At 37.1% G+C, this 23,385-nt stretch overlaps 4 protein-coding genes and 1 long non-coding RNA gene across 6 annotated transcripts; 4 read left to right on the forward strand and 1 right to left on the reverse strand.

Annotated features, from left to right (window-relative positions):
* The first annotated feature begins 293 nt into the window (after positions 1–293).
* On the forward strand, positions 294–8,394 carry LOC125190388 (uncharacterized). Of its 2 annotated transcripts, none has more exons than XM_048087685.2 (15): positions 294–901; positions 1,463–2,490; positions 2,593–2,756; positions 3,202–3,401; positions 3,616–3,684; positions 3,853–3,925; positions 4,267–4,423; positions 4,565–4,856; positions 4,961–5,075; positions 5,161–5,324; positions 5,410–5,484; positions 5,590–6,008; positions 6,435–6,498; positions 6,846–6,899; positions 7,046–8,394. In XM_048087685.2, exons 1-12 carry the CDS (start codon positions 449–451, stop codon positions 5,776–5,778), a joined length of 2,979 nt encoding a protein of 992 aa, XP_047943642.1. In that variant the 5' UTR covers positions 294–448; the 3' UTR covers positions 5,779–6,008; positions 6,435–6,498; positions 6,846–6,899; positions 7,046–8,394. The 2 variants fall into 2 exon arrangements, with proteins under 2 accessions (XP_047943642.1, XP_088914511.1); XM_089058385.1 differs by having other exon boundaries at positions 3,205–3,401.
* A 1,024-nt stretch (positions 8,395–9,418) lies between these two features.
* On the reverse strand, positions 9,419–11,282 carry AHP2 (Tat-binding protein 1(Tbp-1)-interacting protein (TBPIP)). The gene is made up of 6 exons (XM_048084020.2): positions 11,095–11,282; positions 10,983–11,008; positions 10,390–10,657; positions 10,071–10,141; positions 9,815–10,003; positions 9,419–9,731 (listed from the first exon to the last, which is right to left on the reverse strand). Exons 1-6 carry the CDS (start codon positions 11,120–11,122, stop codon positions 9,633–9,635), a joined length of 681 nt encoding a protein of 226 aa, XP_047939977.1. The 5' UTR covers positions 11,123–11,282; the 3' UTR covers positions 9,419–9,632.
* Positions 11,283–13,630: 2,348 nt separating this feature from the next.
* LOC125190920 (aluminum-activated malate transporter 9-like) lies at positions 13,631–15,973 on the forward strand. The gene is made up of 6 exons (XM_048088342.2): positions 13,631–13,932; positions 13,995–14,132; positions 14,430–14,699; positions 14,780–14,907; positions 14,988–15,134; positions 15,216–15,973. Exons 1-6 carry the CDS (start codon positions 13,635–13,637, stop codon positions 15,822–15,824), a joined length of 1,590 nt encoding a protein of 529 aa, XP_047944299.1. The 5' UTR covers positions 13,631–13,634; the 3' UTR covers positions 15,825–15,973.
* Positions 15,974–18,080: 2,107 nt separating this feature from the next.
* Positions 18,081–19,831, forward strand: LOC125186549 (uncharacterized). Its single transcript, XR_016130208.1, has 2 exons — positions 18,081–19,134; positions 19,598–19,831. It is a non-coding gene; the product is annotated as an uncharacterized LOC125186549 (long non-coding RNA).
* Positions 19,832–20,974: 1,143 nt separating this feature from the next.
* On the forward strand, positions 20,975–22,761 carry LOC125189251 (5-OH-xanthotoxin synthase-like). Its single transcript, XM_048086545.2, has 2 exons — positions 20,975–21,935; positions 22,022–22,761. The coding sequence occupies exons 1-2, from the start codon at positions 21,066–21,068 to the stop codon at positions 22,610–22,612; spliced, it is 1,461 nt and encodes a 486-aa protein (XP_047942502.2). The 5' UTR covers positions 20,975–21,065; the 3' UTR covers positions 22,613–22,761.
* Positions 22,762–23,385: the final 624 nt, after the last annotated feature.

Consider the following 23,385-nt stretch of genomic DNA (forward strand, 5'->3'; position numbering starts at 1 on the left):
TGTTTTTTTTTTTTTAAAAAAAATTGAATTATGACGTCATAATTCCGACGCCCACTCGTGGGTCGGCGAGTGGGCGTCACGCCAGCCGCCCGCGTGCGCCACGTGGCGCCGGGCGCGTGTCTCGCGAGCTCGAGGCCGGCCTCGCCGGGACGCGTCGAGTGTCGAGACAGCTCGTCTCGTCGAGACGAGACGGAGTCCACATCGCTGTCTCGATGTGTCTCGTCTCGTCGAGACGAGACCGTCGCGATGCGGATGCTTCTTAGGTACTTAAGAATTCCATAAGATCTGTATGAGTCACAAATTGTTTGGCTATTTGTTCGCGGAATATTGAATCGATAGATTTGGCGAACTTACCCTAACCCTACATCTGCATCTCTTCCGCAATCAAGATTTCATCGCTGTACCTCCTCTACCCTAATTCTGTTCGTTAACCCTAAACCCAGCGACTATGCCCGGTGATTCGATTGAACCAACGCGCCGCAAGCACCGCCGATCCTCCTCCCCCGACGACGCGGAGGAGCAATCCAAACGCCGCAAACATCGCCATCATCACCGCCACCGCCACCGGAGTAGCAAAGAAAAAGCAGAAACGACCAAGCTGGAAGAATTGGATGGTGATAGAATCGATGATACCGAGGTTGAATTAATGAAATTGGAAAGCACTACGGAGAACGGTGTAGGTTCTTTGAGCGAAGTTCCGGTGAAGCGTAATGATTTTTCTGGGTTTGATTATGAGATGGAGGAAGGCGAGATTGTGGAGGATGATGGTTTGGTTGATTTTGTTAATGATGATTCTGACAAGTTCAAAAAGGATGTTGGGTTTGGGGATATTAAGAAGAATCCACAGTCTGATGTTGAGTTTCGGGAAATTAAGAAGAACGGATGTGATGATTTTAACATGGTGTGTTCAGTTCCCCTTACTCTTTCTCTACATTAGTTGTTAATCCATAATAGCATTCATTGCTTCATGGGGTTTATAGGTTCTTTCGGTATCTGTTGCATATGTTTGTTTCATGAATATGGTTTTTGTGTTTTCTTATAACGTCGTCTTTCAATTTGTATATGAAATTTTCCACATTGCCAAGTGTTACCAGAGTTTGTTAGTATTTTGGAAGTTGGAACTCGTATATCATGAGCTCCCATACTTCCTCCTATGTTTTTTGCAATGAGTTTCTGATCAAATCAGTAGTGATAGGAAGATGTTCTGCGTTCATGCAAATAATCTTGCTGCATTACATGGATCCGGCAAATTTTATGAAAAGGGGAGTCTTGCACCCCGTAATTACATTTTGGTGTCAGGCAAAGTTCCCTTAGGCGTTTCCACTTTCCAGAAGACTGAAATGATGGCTTTGAATTGATTGTAAGACTTGGTTACATGTACAGAACTTATTTTGCAAGCATTGTTAGTTATGTATGATTTTGGCTTGTTGAGTAGTGTTCCCTTCATTTTGTTTCTTTTCAGGGATTTAATGGAGATAGTTTGGAAACAGTTGATAAAAAGTTTCAGAAATTGGGGAAGGACAAAACAGATAGCAAAGAAAGTGCCGAGATAGATCAGGAGAGATTATCTAATTCTGTGAGTCTCGCAAATGGTGGTTATGGACATAAATATCAGGAAGTGGATAGTACACGTTTCTCTAGAGATGATAAGCAGATTCACAACTTTGCTGATGAAGTTGACCGAACAGGTTTGAGGAAATCTTCATCTTCTGAGAAAGTGCCTGGGGCCGGATCCAACTCTCATGAAACTCACCTGAAAGAGAGATCATATAGTAACCTATTGAGGTCTCCTGAATTGTCTAGGGGAAGGTCCCGGTCCCGGTCCCGGTCCCGAAGTATCGTACGTGAAGCTTCTGTGGAAGACCCCTATTGTAGGGAGAGGAAACATCGGAGTGGATCTGACGATGAACGGACTGTTAGAGATGCCAAACTGTACAGACCCAGCTGCAGGGACATCAAGGATAAAGAACGGGAGCGTAGCTCTAGCAGCAGGTATACAGAGAGAGTAGAAAGACACAGGGAGGCTCGGGACCCTAACAGGGAGGGCAGCAGGGACAGGGATTGGGATAGAGATAGAGATAGAATTAGAGACAAAGGAAGGAAGGAGGAGGACATCGTAAGAGATAGAGATAGAGAAAGAGAAAGAGAAAGAGAAAGAAACAGGCTTCGAGACAGATACCGAGGAGAAAGGGTGCAAGAGAGGGAGAGGGAGAGGGACAGGGACAGGGATCATGTAAGAGAAGACTATATCAGGGATCGGGAGAGAGATCGACAAGGGGTTAGAGATGACAGAAGGGCTAGAAGCAGGGATAATGATATAGATCGATTAAGCAGACGCCAGAAATATGAGAAGGGTGAAGATGCTCATAAAGATAGGTATAATGAAACCAGGCACCGAAGAAACTATGAAGATTACCATACAGAGAATACAGGAAGTGATTTTGAAAATGAGAGATCTAAAGATAAAGAGGGGAATGAGAAGTTGGAGAGGTGTGTATCTCTGATTCTCTTTAAAAGAAATTAGTTGATGTGATTATTCTTTTTCTTCATCACATGCTAAACTTGTTCGTTTTGTGCTTTGGGTGGTCTCAGAGATCTTGACAGGCAAGAGGACTATCAAGAAAAGATAGCAGTGCAACTTGCTGAGCAGGAAGAGGATGATCTTGAGAGAATCAAGGAGGAAAGTAGGAGGCGAAGGCAAGCTATCCTTGAAAAGTACAAAAACAAACAGCAAAAACCTGAAACTCATTTACAAGGTATCTTCAATGATAATATGTGCTTACCGTTATTGTTATTTACTAACATTTGTATGTACTAGCTGTTTGGCAAATAGCTGAGCTTGAGTTTCACTGGGAGCAACACTTGTTCAATTCTATGTCACTTCTATGTCCTCTTTTTGCCATTTCATAAGTTATCTGGTATTAACTAGTTCATCATATATATGAATGCAAGATAAAGTTGGATTTATGAATAGAAGTGTTTGCTATCAATTATAGATGCTGTTTATACTGGATTATGACTGAATTATCTTAAAGCCTTTTCTCTTTATATGCTGAAATTTAACATTACACTCTGGAACTTTCTGATGGTTTGTCATTTTATGACAGCATAGTCACCTGTATGTTAAGCATGTTGCTGGACGTGTGCTTCTCTTTTTCTGCTAATGATATGTTTTTGTAATTCTTGCATTTTACATGCCAGCAGTGGATGCAGTTGTAGATACACTAGCACAAGTGGCATCTGCTGAAGTTCTACCTGAAAACTCTGACAATCAGACTGAAGGAGTAGATGATTATGTCCCTGAACAGTCCTTTGCTGTGGGGAAATCTCCTTCGCAAAATGGTGTTTCAACTGTAGAAATGCCCACTGGAACTGGCGGGCTAGGAGAGGGTACCCCCAAGGTACTTTTGTTGCCCTTGATTTAAAACTTTTTATCTTCACTATCAGCATTATGCAAGTTCCCTTGTTGCTTGTTTCTTATAGAAAAGGTCATAGGAGGGGTTCATATTGTCTCAGTATCATAAATGACACTTTCTGATGGTTGTTTCAAGTTTTTATCTTTATATTGTAATATAATGTCAAAGAATGATGGGTTTCTTTCTGGAATTGTTGCAGAGCGAGAGATCCAATGATATGTTTTGTGATGATATATTTGGAGAATCACCTGCTGGAATTCGTAAAATGGTTAGTCTTGGGGTGTTTTCTTGTTTTTGTTTTTATGATTTTTTTATTTTTCATTGAAGTTATGTTGCCCAGGGTCTGCTGAATCTACTCCATGTCATCGTTTTTTGATGTGCTTCTCTGTTAGTAGCCGTTTGCTGCTTCTCTTATTTGAATCATACACCTTTTCAGGGTAAAGGGGATGGTATAGCTGTTGAAAAGAGTGGACTAAATGACAACTGGGATGATGCCGAAGGTTACTATGGTATGTGCCTAACCACTAATATCTCTATTCTCTACTGCATTATGTCTGTATCCATCTATTTATATAAATCCATGATATTATTTTTCTTGTTTTTTGACTTGGTTAAATACCCATTGCCTGGTAAAAGGTGTGCTCTTGTAACTTGAAACATATCATACTAGGGTAAAAATTGGAGTTTTTGGTGGAGCTGGGTTTGATGAAGTCTCATTTTGGAAATGATTAAGAGTAGTGTCCAAACCATGTTGTATATGCCTATTTGTATATCTGTGCTATTTATGTATGTGTTAATTTTTCAGTTGGACATTCTCTAATTGTAGTCTCATTACTTTCTTTACAACCAGGCTACCGTTTCGGGGAAGTACTTGATGGCCGTTATGAGATAATAGCTTCCCATGGAAAAGGTGTATTTTCAACTGTTGTTCGGGCAAAGGATCTAAAGGCAAAGCCTGGGGACACTGATGAAGTAGCAATTAAAATTATACGTAATAATGAAACAATGTGAGTATCTTTCTTATTTTGCTTTTATTTAGCTTTAAATGGTTGTAATAATTGGAATAATTAAATTTATACGTAATAATGAAACAATGTGAGTATCTAAAGGCAACCATCTTAATATTCTTGTTTTGTATTTAAATACAGGTATAAGGCAGGTATGGAAGAGTTGGTCATATTAAAGAAGTTGGCCGGTGCTGATCCTGAGAGCAAGCGCCATTGTGTTCGTTTTCTTTCTATCTTCAAGTACCGGAATCATCTATGCTTAGTTTTTGAATCTCTTCATATGAATTTACGAGAAGTTCTGAAGAAATTTGGTCGTAATATTGGTCTGAAGCTTACAGCTGTGAGGGCATATGCTAAGCAACTATTCATAGCACTGAAACATTTGAAAAATTGTGGCGTTCTCCATTGTGATATCAAACCTGATAATATGCTGGTATGCAGGCAGCATCCTCTGCTTTTGTTTTCTTGTTATGTTTTAGAGTTTCTGTATACTATTTTGAATTTCTTCATTGTGATTAGTGTGATTTCGTTCTCTAGGTCAATGAAGCAAAAAACGTATTGAAGCTTTGCGACTTCGGTAATGCCATGTTTGTCGGTAAAAATGAAATCACACCCTATCTTGTTAGCCGTTTTTATCGCGCCCCTGAGATAAGTAAGTTCGATACTATTTGCAATTTAATATTGCTTCCTTTTGATTAATTTTTCTCGTAATTAATCGTTATTATTTCTGGCTTCAGTTCTAGGACTATCATATGACCTTCCCATGGATATATGGTCAGTTGGTTGCTGTTTGTTTGAGCTTTACACTGGGAAGGTCTTATTTCCTGGTGCTACTAACAATGACATGCTTCGCCTTCACATGGAACTGAAAGGTCCTTTCCCTAAAAAGATGCTTCGTAAGGTAAGTATGAAGTTTAATAGTTTAGGGCAAGTCGATGGTCCTTATTTATTGTGTGGTCATTTGATGGTCATTGGATTGCTCGCAGGGAGCATTTACGGATCAGCACTTTGACCAGGATCTGAATTTTCTTGCGACAGATGAGGACCCAGTCTCAAAAAAGGTTGGTATGCTAATTTTGGATTGCTTTGCTATCTCTACAGATGATGCTCTACTTTCATATTGGTTATAATGTAAGGTTTGTTGAACTTTTACTATGTTTTCGCAGCCAATAAGGAGGCTGCTTGTAAATATCAAGCAAAAAGACTTTGGCACATTAATTTCAGGATCTCCTGGTGAGGATCCAAAAATGGTTGCTAATTTTAGAGATCTTATGGAAAAGATATTTGTCCTTGATCCAGACAAGAGGTTGAATGTATCACAGGCCTTAGGCCATCCTTTCATCACGGGCAAGTGAACCATGATGCTGATTTCTGACTACAGAATTGCTGTTGCATTAGATACTTATGCATTATGGTCTCGTCTCAATACTGAATTATCTAATTGGACATTTATCTGTCTTTGTCTGCTGTCTGGGAGCAAGAATTCAGGAGACAGTGAATGGGGCATGGTTGGATTTCTAAGAGATGATCTTTGGGAAGGCTGTTATCGTGGAGTTCTTTCCATGGATACTTTTCTGTTTCTATTGTAAGAAACTCACTGAAGGCGTTTCCATTGTTTGTACTAATTCTTAATGATGACAATCAAGAAAGTTTTACAAATCATTGTTTTCAATGATTCGGATTTACTTTTACTCTGGATCTGGTATTATCATTTACATTGGAGACATTAGTTTCCCCAGTATCGAGAAAGGGATACCATAACCTCCACCTATACATATGTATATATGTGATGTGCTTTTTAAATGTGGTTCTTTTTGCGAATTTTGTCTGAGAGTTGTCATAGTCTTTTCATGTGCATGTCATGATACCATTTGTTTTCTGTTATTAAAATAATTATCCCAGGTGATTTGCTTATTGTTGTTCTAGGTTATTTATTCTCTGCTTTATTTTATTCATATTCCTCTGCTATAACCTTTTTGTTCTGGAGAGTCTAATCTAATGTTTCATTCAGGATTCTTCTTATGCTATGAAGAAACTGTTCAATGCTTTAGATGATTAAAGGCACTCTGGAGAAGGTACCTTGGTTTGTCTCTTAGGAGTTTATGTGGTGCCTTTGAGAATTAACCAATGTGAATGTGAATTACTCCAATGAATTTTATTATTCACATTGGTTTGGGTAGTTCAGTTCATGAATTGTTAATTTGACTGAGTTATGCTTATATATTCAAAATGTCTCAGAGCCGTGAGGTATTGCATGAATGCTTGCTAGAAAATTCTTTGTTGGTCTACTGTGCTTTTTGTTGTACCATATGTGCCTCAAATTGATTTTGAGTATGTGCTTGTTTGTTACTTCTGCTTTAGAACTTTTAATTTATGTACCTTGAGGTTGACATATCTGATCCATGGTTTGGTTGTTCTGGAGGACTGTATGCCCCGGAGATGTTAGGATGCTGCTCTGAAGTATGGAATAACTCAAGTAAGTAATCCAGTTTGATATTTCTATTATATTCTATTTTTTTTTTTATCTTCATCTCTGTTGGTGGGGGGAGGGTGTACGGTAATGTACCATATTCATTTAGTCATTCCGAAACTTATTATGACCTGCATCTGTTGTGTTTGTAGGGTTGAGCATCTCCCCTTGACGCTGGTGAGTGACCTCTGTGTTCCCTGCTGTTTTTGGTCTCTTCTTTTTTCCTTTCAAATCTGGCCTGTGATGCTTAGACATCCCTGGCATCATGTTCATCTGTCTATTCAACTCCTTTCAAATTACTGGTCCAGTTGGTTTCAACTTTTTTCATTGACGAACTTTCAAATTACTGGTCCAGCTATGGATAGTACCCTTGTTTAGTACGCAAATCCGTTTTCGTGCAGTTCATGGCTTTCAAAAAGTAAGAAGCTCTTACTCTTGGCTCTACATCTGAATTTTAATTAAACTCATTTAAAAAACTCTTATCCCCCATCCCAACAAAGGAAAATAGATCATATTTGAACTAGAAAATCTAGATTGAATTTCGTCTATGGTTGAAAGTACTATTATATGCAAGCTTATAATCAATTTCCAAGTGTGCGCAAACTATAGGCTGTCATTAATGTTTGGGTTGAGATTTTTTTTCAATTTTAGATGTTGTGTTAAATGGAAATATGATTTGCACATGTACCATGTTAAGAGCCATGATGCTAAGGTGGGTTCACAAATTATAAATACTGTATGAATTTGATGTGTACTGAAATAACCTTCAGATTAGGTAAACCATTTACTTAAATAAATAATTAAAGAAAGATTTGCTGAGAGCTCAGTATTGGTGAAGCAGCATTCTCTTATTACATGGATGGAATGGGCAAATGTAAAGGTATATCTGTCTCTTGAAGCAGTGATTCCATGTCTTTTAACTTGATCAACTGTCAACATGCCACAACGTACTTAAATGTAATGAGATTGAAGTGCCATGCCACATGTTTTACCTGTGCATCACTTCTCCTTCTATAACTGTGTTTCTTATACTAAAAAACAATGAAACTTTTTCTGTTTAAAAATATATTGGTTAATGTTGTTCTGCCAAGTGTTGAGAGAGTAATGCGCGCTGTAAGACGATATATGGTGCAGAGTTGTAAAGTTCATTTTACATTTTGTTCATGTTGTATCCTGGTGATTATATTGGTTCCAGTTGCTGGTAAGTGGCTACTTATGATGGGCGATAAATCTACATAATTCTGCTGTAAACCTAATATTATGAAGAAGTCTAGCCTATGGCTCAGATTGTTATAGGATGCTTGTTGATGTGGAGTTGACACTTGACAGGTTCTTGGTTTTGGTTTTGTTAACATTCTCGTAGAGATTACTTTCGTTGTGATCATTTACTGCTTGCTTACTGCAAATGTAAGGGGATAGGTTGATTTTGGTAAAAGTTGATAATGTGTACTTGTTTATAGTCTAAGTACTATTAAATCCCAGAAGCATTTTCTTCTTGTTATCTCAACGTTGATTTTTTTAATTCAGTTTCTATGTATTTGCATTTACACTTAAGAAATCTTGTAGTTAGTCCCATGCATTTTTGACTTATATAAAGCGATATTTGTTAAGAGTTTTGGCCAAAATTTAGTATTTTCCATAAATTCACAACAAAGTTCTAAATTTCATTTATTCGTTGGATTGTGGATTTCACCAACCTGACTTGATTCTTCTATTTCTGGCTTAGTTAAAATCAGATGTGGCACGTTGAATTATTTATGTGGACATGCTGAAATTTACATGAGATTGTTTTTAGAGTACAATTTAATGAAAATTAAAACAAGTCATATCTATCATGTTCTTCCAACACCACCATTGCCCTAATTTCAATCAAGATTTTGAAATCTCATCATACGAACTAGCATAATATCCAAATTTTTTAACTATTCACGTTGAAAGTAACATACTCCTATATAAAAGTATCCATAGATATTACAACAATAAAATTGCCCAAAATTTCAGTCAAGATTTCGAATCTCATTATCACGAACTAGCATAGCATCTTGGATCTGCTTCCCCCTATGCTGGTGAATATGCCATTCCCCCGTCCAGTGACAAAATATCCGGCAGAGAAATTCATGGCTGGTGCTGTGAATTTGGGAAAGCTAGTGGCGCCTGTGGAGAAGGGCATGTGGTCAAGCTCTAACTAAACTGTGACGATGTCAATCTGACCATTATCAATGTTGAGCACAACGAAGGAGACATACGTATCAGTTGTCGAGGATTGTTGGCAGTGTCAGCGCTGTTTCACAGTTCCCAGTCGTGTTTCAGAGGGAGAAGGTGATGGGAGCTCATATCTCCGGCAAATTGGTGCCAAGGTTGAGTGAAGCTAGGCTTTATGGCTTTGACGTATCTTTCAATCCTCATGATATATTGGATTACAAGGATTTTCATACTCCTCTTTCCTATTCAATCAAGATTTTAAGACCAATATCCTTACTTAAAATAGATTCCATCATCATATAAAAAGAATTGGGCAAAGTACGTAGATGAAAAATTACTTTAAGAAAAGGATGAAAGCGCAACAGTGAATACAAGCGCAGCAGAATAATACAGTAGGGCTCTTACTTGCTTATTCTATTACTCCATTTTTTAACAGTAGAAAAAGTGTAATACATAAAACGCCATCCTATCCGTGAATCTTCCACTGCTTTGTTACCAAGAATAGCTTCGTTTCTGTCAAATTCTCTTTTAGATTGCTCATTTGCGTTTGGCTCGCTTGTTTATGCCCTGCCCTAGTTCATCGAAGGACTGCAAGCTGACACCACAATCCTCGTCGTACTCCAGACCAAGTTCCTCCTTTTGCAACAAGAACAAATGTGGTGAAGGAAGGAGCCCGTGCTGCTGGAAGGAATCATAAATGAACCGGACAATGAAAATACCTTGAATTCGTTAGGGTTCTTGGGTGAGTTTTCTGTGATGGCACTCCATACATCCTTGAACATCCTCTTGCGTCGTCTCCACTGATTCATCATCTCCATATACATCTTTTCCACGACCTGCCTCTGCTCTGGACTCACCAGAGTAACCCCTTGCCTCAGCTTAGTCAACTTATCCTCCATCTGCTTAACCTGCATATTTCTATGGTTTCATAAGCAATACATCCGAGCTATGTGCTTGTTAACACATCTGACTTGCCTCGTTTCCCAGTTGGATCTGCCTGGCTAGTATCTGATCGAGTGTCAAATTTGATTGCAGTGCCTTGACCTCTGCCATTTATTAGTACAGGCAGATCAGATTAGAGTATTGTTGACATTGAACAATTTCAAATCAAATTCAACATGAACTCTCTCAAGTAACCTTGATTCTACTAGATTTCCTTCAAAATCATACAATGCATACATACATTGCTATCGAGCATAGATTAACGATGAAGACTGGAGTACATAACCAGCTCAAAATACCCCAGTTCAAAAAGGAAACATAACTATTTTCAATAAGAGAATCATAGTTATACCTGCTTCAACCTCAGAGATGGCTTTCTTTCTTTCAGCAAGCTGTTCTTGGAGTTTCGAATTCTGCTCTTTCATCTGGTTGAGGTCTTCGCTGTTTGGGATGTCAAACTGATCTTGCCTAGCCATGTATATTTTCTGCTTGCCATACTCTTTGAATGATATTTTACCACCGTCTGCAAGGCTATCCAAGGCTTTTTGTATGGCAGCCTTTTTGAGATTAAACTTTTGCAGGGAATCGGCCACATTTTGTGAATTCAAAGGCCTATTTTGCTGCACAGAACCCAGAAATTTCCAATCACATGGAGTGCAATTTTCATACTCAGCCACTAACTACACAAATGAAACTAAATATGAAGAAAATGCGAGGGATGCTTCAGGGGAAATTCCAAAGTAGTATCAAAATCACGAATCATATGTTAAAGCATAAACACAGAATTTCCCAGGAAGCAGAAAAACCAATTGAGCCAAATGAACTATCAATCTCCGAACAGGAAGCAATTTCGTATAATTAAAAGCTAAAATGTGAGATACCGAGAAACGACAAAGCAAAAACCGAAATGACGGTAGAAGTAGAGAGGGAGGGGAGGAAACTCACCTCATTGACGAAGTTGAGGACGATTCCTGGTATGGACAAAACGAAACAAATTAATCCAACAATTACTAGAGAAAATGGAAATTGTATAAGAAAAGTGTATGCAGATGATGACCTTCAGCGCTATCCGATTTGGGAGCCATCGGTATGAGCGGGAAAACCTTCCGTGGGAGAAAAGCTTGCTTCGCAGAGTAATTGTTATAGCGTCAGTTCTAAAAACGACGCCGTATTAAAAGGCTTGCACATGGGCTGATAGAGCCCAATCTGTTAAGTTGAAACTGGACCAACTGGAGGTAGAGTAACTGGAGGCGATATAGCAGATTCTTGATTAAGCTCTGAAACTTCATTCTACACAATACAAGTGTGTTTGGATAAGGTACAAATCTTAGAAGATAGAGAGGACTATTGGGCTTCTACGATTTACGCCCACAACACTATAAATAAGTGGGCTTTGGCCTTTCTTTCCCATTTATATGAGTATGCATATTTCTTTTTTTATATCTCACTAGTTTATAATATAAAATTGAGAAAATACAGAAGCAAGAGAAAAATAATTGAAGTAATATAAGTTGTATAATGTGTGATAATTTATAATTTTAAAAATAGAAGTAGACTAATTTCGGTGAACAAAATGAATTAATTTTAGAGAATAATTTTATTTTTGCCTATCGGTGTATCAACGGAAGGCATATTTGGATTGGAATATTAGATTGATATATCAAGATTCCAAACATTAATGCAGAAAAGCAGATTTTAACCATTGACTAATAAAATGTTAGGCCAACAACTTAATAAATAAATTACAGGATGTCATACGAAAATCTGGAGCAAGTCAATATAAATTCATGCATACTCACAAACTTACAAAACGACTTCATAAAATAATACTCCTATGTAAGCTAGCAAAGGACACCAAAGATATGGAGTAAGACAAACTGAATATGATTTTTTTATTCCAAAAGGGTTTTTATTAGAACATTCCTATTATAGACTTTTTATTCCAAGGGTTTTTATTTGAACATTCCGATTATAGACTTTTTATTCCAAGGGTTTTTATTTGAATATTCCTATTATTACATACACTACATATATAGAGAGAGATATCAAAGCGTCTCCTTGTTATGAGTTCTTTTCATTGTTGAACTTAGACGTATGCAATTCTTGAATCTGTTGTAACTTGTAACTAATTACTAATCATTTATTGATCTTACAAATGAATTTATATGAGCTCGAATCTTAAATGTGACAAGTTCTTTGTTTTGTTTCTTGTGCTCAATAAATTATCATCTAATTTAATAAATTCGTACATCCAAAAGGACTCATGAACTCAATATAAGAAAATGACACATATTAACTAAGTCCACCAATATACATTGTATGATTGTTGCCAAGCTGCCATGTGTAATTTACTAAATGCAGACAATGACTTAGATTGCGCTGAAAAATCTTTCATTATCCCTCTCCAAATCCATGAAAAGCTACTTGAAAAAAATGTGATCTTTGAAGTGAAGGGCCATGTGTGAATAATTCATGCAAATGAATTATTCAACAAACGTGAAAGCTTCTAATTGGGTCGCCGAAAATATAAGGTGGAATATATGGTACCCTTTTAGCAATTTTAAAAGTGATTTGATTCGAGGTTGATTTTGTTAGAATTTATTGAGCAAAAAACATTCTTACACCTTTCTTCAGAGTTGATTTTGTTAGAATTTATAGAGCAAAAACATTCTTATACCTCTCTTCAAAGTTGATGTTGTTAAAATTTATAGAGACAAAACACTATTACACCTCTCCTCAAAAAAGTTGATTTTGGTAGCAAAACATTCTTCCACCTCTCTTTAAAATTGATTTTTTCCGACAGGCTTCTAATAATTATCGGATGATACCACTGCAATCATTAACCTTAAGGTTGTCGAAGCAATATGTGACCATAACATAATCATGTGAAATCCACGGTAACGCAAAAATAATGCATCTAGTTCAAAACTTTTCGACACGTGCTTGCACCATCGTACTGAAAAAACAATAAATCAGAATTGGATTTGCTTAGTGAAAGCTAAAGTTCTGAAGTTCAATATGAGACAAAGATAATAACCACTAAAAGATAAACGTATGACACTTTTCGAGATATCAAATTACTGATCAATTTTCACTCGATTCAATGACAACAAGGTTTGTATTTAATTTTTACTCTAATTGTACTGAACGTTTTTTTGGAATTGCAGAATAATAGCTAGTTGAACACTTCACAAATAATTCATAATTGTGAATCCGAAAACATATGCTTATTTGATTGACATCACCCTCACAAACCACCCAAGATTATATTAAGTCCACTTAGGATTAAACAGCATGTAAATTTCAATCATGATAAAAAATTCATCCTGAAATATTGACACAATTCATTAAATGTTAATGATTTATCAGTCAATTATGACGTTTACAAATAAATGGTACCTAAGTTACGACTTATTTTAATTTAAATCGTGCAACTCTTTGGAGTGATGATAGAGCTCCACATTTGATCCCACGCCTAAAATTTGTCATAGTCACAGTGAAGAAGTCAGTTCACAGTTATTAAATATGACGTTTAAATCCCTATATAATGTCTTGTTTCTCTCAAGAATGATAATCAATCTCCAAAGATAAGCAAACATGAGCAAAGATAGCCTGCTTTCATTAGGTAGCATTGATGAGGAGACTAGCCGCAGCTCATGTCTCTCCTCAGTGCGCAACATATTGAAGCAGTTGTGGTGCAATTCTTGCGATTACGCCAAGAATGCGGTGGAGATGGGGCGAAAGGATCCAAGAAAAGTGGTGTATGCTCTCAAGATGGGCTCTGCATTGGCTCTTGTTTCATTGCTTTTATTTTGGGAAATGCCTATTAAAGATGCGTCCCAGTATTCAATCTGGGCTATCCTAACCGTCGTTGTGATGTTCGAGTTCAGTATAGGTACGCCACACCGTGTTTTCTTGTTTGATAAACCCAACACTAATGCTTGTTATGTTTTGTAGGGGCGACGTTCATCAAGGGATTCAACCGCGGTTTAGGCACCTTTTTCGCGGGAATGCTGGCCTTTTTATTTGCAGGGCTGTCAGTCTTGGCTGGACCAGGGGAAAAGATTGTGATTGTTATAAGTTTCTTCATCATTGGTCAGTTTCAAGAAATGTCCAGATTTCATTTTTATGAGACTGGTTTTCACTCTGTTTCAAGAAATGGGACTAATCAAGATTTCATTTTGTGAGTTAAAATGAGGTTAAATAGGTTTAGGAAACTGCTTTTCACTCTGTTTCACAAACGGGATTAATCAAGATTTTGTTTTGTCTGTTAAATGAATTTGAATAGGCTTATGAAACTGGTTTTCACTTCGTTTCAAGAAATGGGATTAATCAAGATTTCACTGTTTCATATAATACTGGTTTTTTACTCTGTTTGATAATGGTTTGCAGGCTGTTGTGGGTCGTACTTGAGGCTTTACCCTACTATGGCACCGTACGACTATGGATACCGCGTTTTTGTGCTCACGTTCTGTATCTTAATGGTGGCTGGGAACAGAAATAGGGGCTATGTGTTGGCAATTCTAACTAGATTGGTTCTGATTGCTCTTGGTGCTTGCATCTGCTTCACCATTAACATCTGTGTCTACCCTATCTGGTCTGGAGACGATCTGCATCGCCTCGTGGTGAATAATTTCAACGAGCTTGCCACATCTTTGGAAGGTCAATATCTATTTCATACCAAAAAAACACATTCTTTCCCAAAAAGTTCACATTTTCTTTTTATTTGAACTGTTAATCAGGTTGTGTGAATGGCTACTTGAGGAGTGTCAACTACGAAAGAACGAGCAGCCGCTTCATGGCTCAAGCATCCAGTGATCAGATTGGCTACAAATCAGTCATAGAATCTGCAAGCAGAGAGCAAAGCTTGGTAAAAATGTTATGTTTTTTTAAAACTTTGTTCATGAATTAGTGTCTCAAGATGGTAACATAAGTCCAAAACATATGCAGTTCGGGTTTGCAATATGGGAGCCGCCTCATGGCCGCTACAGAAAGCTTCACTATCCGTGGAGGATGTATGTGAAGACGAGCAATGCGGTTAGGCACTGTGCTTACACTGTGATGGCACTCCATGGATGCATTATGTCAGAAATTCAGGTATGTAACTCTTTTTTCGGTTGCTTTTGTTGTTATGTTTCAACATTGTAAGCCTGTTACTATAATTTTTCATGATCTCAGGCGCCACCGGATAAAAGGAGGGTGTTCTTAAGCGAGCTCCAGCAGGTGAGTGCCGAGGGATCAAGAGTTCTGCTCGAGTTAGGAAGCAAGATAGAGAAGATGGAGAAGCTAGGAGCAGTCAAGAACATTCTAGAACAAGTGCACGAGGCGGCTGAGCAGCTGCAGAAGAAGATAGACCAGAGATCATTCCTTCTAGTGAACTCCGAGAGCTGGGAGGTTGGCAGCCACAGGAAGGATCTAGAAGAACTTGATGATCTTCCACAACACCATCTTTGCCAAAAGTCTTTGAGTGAAACTTCGATTTATATACAAAAGCCTCTGACGCGGAATGTGAGGAGGCTCGTGCCATGGCCTTCCTCATTTTGTTTGGAAGGTGATGGAGCGGTAGTGATTGGAGATGGCGAGGCCAAGACTTGTAAGAGCGCGAGCGCCTTGTCACTTGCCACGTTCGCCTCGCTGTTGATTGAGTTCGTGGCGAGGCTGCAGATTGTGGTGGACTGCTTTGAGGAGCTAAGTGAGGAGGCAGAGTTCATGGATCCTGATGTTGTTGTTCTAACAGAAAGGGGAGGCCTTTGGACAAGGCTAGTGAGATGTTTGAGTTACAAGTGATGATTTTTCATTGTATAGTTTAATTGCAAATATTTGAACTTTAGTAAGTTAGTTGCTGCGTGGGATTTGGGAGTTCTGAAATATATAGTCAAGATTGGAGATTGAAAGGGATATATAGTTTAATAATAAGAATAAAAATGCATAAATATTGATATGGTCGGATTTTGCACAGTTATAAGATTACTTTAGTCTGTTTTGAGTGTCAAAACATTGCATGTCTGTTTACTGCACATTTTATATATTTTGGTATTTTAACGTGATTTATGAGAAATGTGCAAATTAGCCTCAAAAGACTAAAAAAGGTTAAAACCAGAAGTCCGGAAAAAAGAGCCAGCCAACGGCGGAGCCCATCTACGACCAATGAAGCAGCGGTCCACCTCGGAATTCACGCCTGAAAGAAGACACGACCAACGACTTTCCATTGTCCCAAGAGATCAGCGACTTGGCAGCGGCCCACTGTAACCTAAGATCGGATGGCGCATAATTTAACTTATTTTCTCTCAGAAACTTACCTTGTTGGGATAGAAGATATACCATATGAAGGAGCACGATTCGAAGACTATAAATACCCACTAAAGCGTCATCAAAGAACCTTTTGTTGCATTCTTATATATTTAAGAAATAATTTGAGAGTTCCTCTCCATCGGTCTACATCATTCCACCACACTTGGAGTTTGAAGCTTGGATTCAAGAGGAGATAAAAGATACAAGATTCTTTCCTTGGGTTTTGTCTTTATTATTTTTATATTTTCTATATTTTTACAAACTATGAGGTTAGTATATTTGTGTGTGAGTAGTGTGCTAGTAACTACTTCCTCGTCCATAAAAATTTGTCTATTTGTTGACGACATGAGTTTTAATGAAAAATCGGTAAAGTAAGAGATGTGAGAAAAAGAGGGGAGAAAAAGAGACGTGGGATAAAAAAATGGAAAAAGTAGGATAAAAGAGACATGAGAAAAACAGGTAAAGTATGATAGGTGGGAGAAAAAGTGGAAAAAAATGAGAGAGAAACTTTTCATTTTAAGATATCGGACTAATTTTTGTAGACATCCAAAAATGGCAAAATCAGACTATTTTTCGTGGACGGAGGAAGTAGTATTTTGGTTTATATAATTCCTGCTATTGGTATCCGTTTGTTCTTGTTTACTTTATTTTAAATTGTTCGATAATGCTTCATGTTTGAGTGACACATTTTATGATGAACTCTTGGCATTTAAAGTTACTTATGGAGGATTTGCATGTTAGACGTATTTAGCTAACACTACAATTAATTTCCCCTAAAAATGTATTGTTAATTGAGAGTGATAACTTATTGAAGGTGCAATAGTTCTGTTTGGAGTTAATAATCTAAGCCCGACAACCTTAGTGTTTAATCTACTTTGTACTGCATGAGCAATACTTATGTGACTCGCTCTAATTAAGTATGAACAGTGTTATAGGTTTTGTCACAGCATTTTGTGTAAACTATAATTGAGAAAGTGCATCCCTTGTTTCCATCTGTCTTCTCAAATACACTACGATTGTTTACTATTCTCTTTAAGCACTAAAATTTACTAGTACTTTGTTTGGCGATTAAATCAACAAACCCTTTTGTGTTTCCAAATAGTGATAGAAGCTTACTATTTGATAGCCAATTTGTGATAGTTTTCCTTCACTTTGATAACAGTGTGCTTATCTTTTGGCTATACTACAATTACCTTGTTATACTTGCAAGTATTTGTAATGCTAATAAAATTGTAATGCCCGCTTTATTATTACTTTTTTATGTTAAGATTTTTATTTTGAGTACGAACGGATGATAGACCTTGAGTAAAATACCGTCTTTATTAATTGGTTGCGTTTGAAAATAGTGAATGCTTGATTTATTGTTGGTTAAATTGGGACGTCCGTCTACAAGTACTTGGGCCTAACACCAAAGTACTAAAATATAACACCACAATTTAATCACTCTCTAAGTTAAATATTTGGCCTATCACTTTTATCTATCTTGTTCTAGTATTTCAATTAAGCTATTCTTATTCTAGCAATTTATTCTTAATTCACCTATTTATCTTATCAGTCAATTTCCTCTCCTAATCCCAATATCTACACGGTTTCTTCACCAATACCTCCACTCCCAAAAATCTCTCCAACAAACAAATCAAATCTCTACATTATACATCCGTCCCTACAAACTCATCGGTTAGCATCTGCCGTTTCACAATTTCTGTGCAGTTTCCTTCTCTTCCACACAAAGGTAAATTCTCCTCAATTCCATGAATAGGAACCTCCATATTTTTTTGATCCCACAATTCAAATTCTTGATATCACAGTTGTTGAAAGGGGAGAACTGAGAGAGTATAGAAAATGGAAAGGAAACATATACTCCCTCCGTTCCACATAATTTGGGACACTTTGACCCGACACAGATTTTAAGAAATCTAATGGAAAGTGAGTTGAAAAAGTTGGTGGGATGTGGGTCCTACTTTTAAAGTATTATTTTATAATAAAATGTGAGTAGGAATGAGTCAGTGCAATATGTGGTCCACTACCAAAAATAATAAAAATGAAGTGTATCAAATTATATGGAACGATCCAAAATAGAATATTGAGTCAAATTATGTTGGATGGAGGAAGGAGCATGAAAGAAAGATATCAATTCTCAATATAGAGAAGAAATGCAAGAGAAGATATTTCTCATTTATCGCAAGTTGAAAAGTTACAGAAAAGATAGCTAGCTATTTATTTATTTATTTTTTGAGAAAGATAGCTACACACGGTGCATGAGAGTTGATCACACACGATCAGCTCTCTTCTAACTAACAACTAACTCTATCTAACTGCCAGCTCATATGAACCTCCTCCTTATTGCTTTGTTTAAAATGAAAAGGGAGAGAGATACGTTGATGATGGCTGGGAGTATATTTTAGTTCATTTGTTTAATGGCTTGGCCATTTAATTTACTTACAAATTTTGGGCCTCTAATTAAATTTTTTTTTTGTTTAATAGGCCTACGGGGCTTTTGTTTAGAAGTGAGCCAGCTTAATTGTTTGAGTGGGTTGGCAGTATGGTGTATGGAGTTGAGTAGGGAGTATGTACCGTACGTGTGTTTTGGTTGGAAGTATATTTTATTGACTTTTCCTTTAGGATTAAGTGTATGTACGTGTGTTTTGGTTGGGAGTATTTTATTGACTTTTCCTTTAGGTTTAAATAATATTAAATGCTGGATGATTAGTTTTTTTTTTTTAAAGTATGCTTTGGGATTTTTGTGTTTTGATTGATGAATTGGTTTTAACGAAGAATAATTCTACTGAGGAGTTAAGCGACTGAGGTATACTCTCTTTTTAAATAAGGATTATGTCTTAAATACTTTTTGTGTGAAAGGAGGTGGAAATGTTTGTCTTGCCATATTTTGTGTTTGAATGAATCTATCTGAAGTGGTTATGCCATGTATGTTTAATCGAATTCGGTAACCAGTAGGGCTGCAAACTCTGCTCGGCCTAGTGTACATCCCGTAGATCGTGTGCTATCTCTTTGGAGTTGGGCGGTCTAGTGATTTGGTTTGTGGTCACGTTCCTGGTCATGTATGTTCAGATATGGTATGATGATGGTGGATGTGGATGGAAAATGGTTGTGCAACCGAACTTTACGGAAAATATATTTTTAGTGTACTTGGGTTCTTTTAATTAAAACCCCCAAGATCACTCGTTTATGGCTTGACAAACTGTATTTTGGCATGTGTCCACTGAGTGCATCATATACTCAACCCTGCATATTGTTTTTTTAATGTGCAGATTGAGCGGCGATGAATGTGATGGATGCTGAGCAGAGTCATTGGAAAATTATGTCTTATTTAGTTGTTGGATTTGTCGGTTCTTCATACTCGGCATTTTTCCATGTCTTGACGCTTCCGCTAAAATTCTAAATTCCTTTGACTGTTTTATCGTTGGGTCTTATTATTCGAAGTTAGTATTGTTGAGACAGTATTTGACGTTTGTTTTAAGTTTTTTGGTTAATCTTTTGTTTTAGTCGTGTATATTTTGTTCTTTCTCTTTTCTTCCCCTCTTCTTTAACTCTTCCATAGTCGCGATCAACCGTATTTTCCATGCTTAGAAAATGCGGGCGTGACAAAAATAGTGAATCAAACTTCTATACTATTATCAATCTTTATTTAATGCAAGTCCTCAATTATAAATTAAGTACATGCAAGAAGTCTCTTTTTTGTCTAGGATGGGTTTAACTCTCATAAATAGGATACATATTTTCGCAGATTGTATTATTATAATAAGATAAAGGAAGTGGATTTTTGAGCCGCAATTATTTAAAAGCTCTATACTAATTGTCACTATCATTAGTTATAGAAACGTGGGAATTGGGAAATCTATTTGCATTTATTTTAATCTTAGCTACCCCAAGCAACTTGTGTTTAATGTTATTGAAACAAATAAATTGACCAAGGTTTTTTTAGATAATTTTATGAGACTAAGTTTCTTTTGTAAAATTATAATGGCCTAACAAGTATGATTTGGAGCCGTAATTATTTAATAGCTCTATAGTAAATATTATTATCATTAATTACAAAGAGGCATGGAAATTATGCAATATATTTACTTTTTTCTCTTAGCTATGGCCGTGGACTTGTTTTTGATATAATCGTAACAAGTTTTAGTACAAAGATCTATATGATAGGGGTAAGCTAAGAAAATATGGTAAGAAAGTATACTAAATGAATCTATATAGAATTTACAACTTTTCACCTACTCATAATTGCCATAATAACACTAAAGAATGTAAATTTGTAATTCGGTTTATTTAGGTCGGATATGATTCCTCTCATAATTAATGATAATGACAAGTACCAAAAACTTTTAAATAATTACGGCTCTAAACCCACTTATTAGGCCATTATAATTTACAAAGAAACTTATTCTCACATATATTTCTTGAAAAAATGTTGGTCAACATAGTATTTATTTCGATCACACTAAATACATGTTGTTGGGCATAGCTAAGAGTCTAAGAGCAAAATAAATGCACATAGAATCTCCTAAATCCCTATTTCTGTATAATTAATGATAATGATAACTGCGGCTCAAAAGCCCTCTTCCTTCTATTATTAATTTTATTATCTTAATATAATAATACGATCTCCCAAAAATATGTATCCTATTTATAAGAGTCAAACATGTTGTATCCCAAATAAAAAGAAGAGACTTGTTGTTCTAAAGTATCATTTCATTGTATAATCATATATACAACAAAATGATATCACTTATTTTACTCTTATTGTCTCTTCCCATAATCTTGATTCTCTATTTCCAAACACAAAATCCTAAAAATGCCAACAAACTCACACCACCCGGCCCACCGGGGCTGCCGATCATTGGCAATATGCTCCAAATCGAGGGTAAGTATCCCTACAAGTACTTCCAGCGCCTCTCCAAGCAATATGGCCCCGTCATGTCCCTCAAGCTCGGAAGCCGACGCGTCGTTGTGATTTCCTCAGCAGAAGCAACGAAAGAGATTTCGAAATCATATGATGCCATTTTCTCAGGCCGACCTTCTCTTGTCGCCATGAATAAGCTGTCGTATAACGGCATAGACGTCGGATTTTCGGACTACAACGACACATGGAGGGAGTTGAGGAAGATCTCCACCCTCCATCTCTTCAGCCCGAAGCAAGTTCAATCATCTTACCCCATTTTCAGAGATGAAGTGAGAAATATTATGGAGAAGATTGCTAGAGATGCCTCTTCTTCCACTATCGTCAATTTCAGTGAGACGACGGAGTCGCTTATAGGTAATATCATGGTCAGACTTGTGTTTGGGATTCATGGAGGTGATCGTTTCAACGATCTTCTTAGGAAAACTCAGATCATGTATTCGGGCTTTTTTGTGGAGGATTACTTGCCTTGGTTTCGATGGATTGATAGCCTCTCTGGAATGGCTGCAGCGCTTGATAGGGTTTTTCACAGCCTGGATTCATTTTGTCAAGAAGTCATTGAAGAGCATATGAATCCAAATAGGCCTAAATCCATGGAAGGTGACTTCATCGATAGTTTGTTAAAGATTAAAGAAAATGGATCCTCTTCCATTCCTCTTACATTAAACCACATCAAAGGTGTACTAGTGGTAATGAATTTTATATTGAAATTACATCTTGATATAATAAGTTGAGAAACAATTGCTTAGGTGATTAATTACGAGTTTGTTCGTAGGATATGGTAATGGGAGGCAGCGACACTGTAGGAAATGCTATAGTGTGGACAATGACGGCGTTGATGAAAAAGCCTTTGGTGATGAAGAAGTTGCAAGAGGAGATAAGACGGTTGGCCGGAAAGAAAGATATGATCGATAAACAAGACATAGAGAAACTTCCATATTTGAGGGCAGTTATAAAAGAGGCTTTGAGATTGTATCCACCAGGTCCGCTAGCAGTGCCAAGAAAGACTACTAATAAGTGTACTGTAAATGGTTATGAAATAGATGGTGAAACTATGGTGTATATGAATCTTTGGGCTATTGGAAGAGATCCTGCCGCGTGGGAAAACGCAGATGAATTCTTGCCGGAGAGGTTCTTGGAGGGTCAGACTCCGGAGTTGGTAGCGTTTGGATTCGGGCGGAGAGGGTGTCCGGGAATGGGAATGGCGATGGTCGAGGTGGAACTTGCGATAGCAAATTTTGTATACAAATTTAATTGGGAATTGCCGGTTGGAATGAAGGAAGAGGATATTGATTTGGATGCTAAGCCTGGATCAGCACTGCATAAGAAGATCGATCTTTGTCTTGTTGCCACGGTTGTCATATAAAGTTTAGTGTTTTAGAAAGTAATGATCTCTGTAAATAAGGGATTCTAACTAAATGAATCCACCGCGAGAGAGTATTTTTGAAATATTATAAATCATCTATGCAAATAAAGGATTCTAGCAAAATGAATCCATAAGACAATATTTTGAAATATTATACTCCCTCTGTCCCATAAAAGATGTCACACTTGTAAGACGACATGAGATTTTTGAAGATTTTGTTTTGTGTGTTAGATGGAGAAAGAAAATATAATTTTTATATTAATATGAGAGAAATTTTTTTCTAAAAATGGAAATGGACATCTTTTGTGGGACAAACTAAAAAGGAAAATGTGACATCTATTATGGGACGGAGGGACGGAGGAAGTACTTACATAATGATAATGAGATCTATTAACCACGCCTTTTTTCTTGAATCAGAGTAGTGAGTTCAATGTATCTCAAAACCAAAAGTAACATTATTCAAAATGATATCACGTGTGAAGACATGACTCATTCGGTACAAGACAAGTAGCTCACGGTCCCCATATGGTGTACACTAGCCTAAGCAGAGTTTGCGGCCCATACTCAGACCTGAATTCGATTAAACATCTAGCAATCCAGGCAACCAACAAAAAGCCAAGGTAGATAGGTATTCCACAAAATCCAAAACATGACATAACAATCATTCATTTTACGTAAAAACATTTAATTATCATAGGGGAAGAAAACCCAAAATATTTCTTGAATGGTAGTACTTCTTAAATTAAAAGAAAGCCCACCTCGTGCGTTTAAAT

Source organism: Salvia hispanica, chromosome 5, assembly GCF_029641045.1.
Source record: "Salvia hispanica isolate PSC_SH4W2 chromosome 5, Shi_PSC_v1, whole genome shotgun sequence".
In the NCBI taxonomy this organism is placed as follows: Eukaryota; Viridiplantae; Streptophyta; class Magnoliopsida; order Lamiales; family Lamiaceae; genus Salvia; species Salvia hispanica.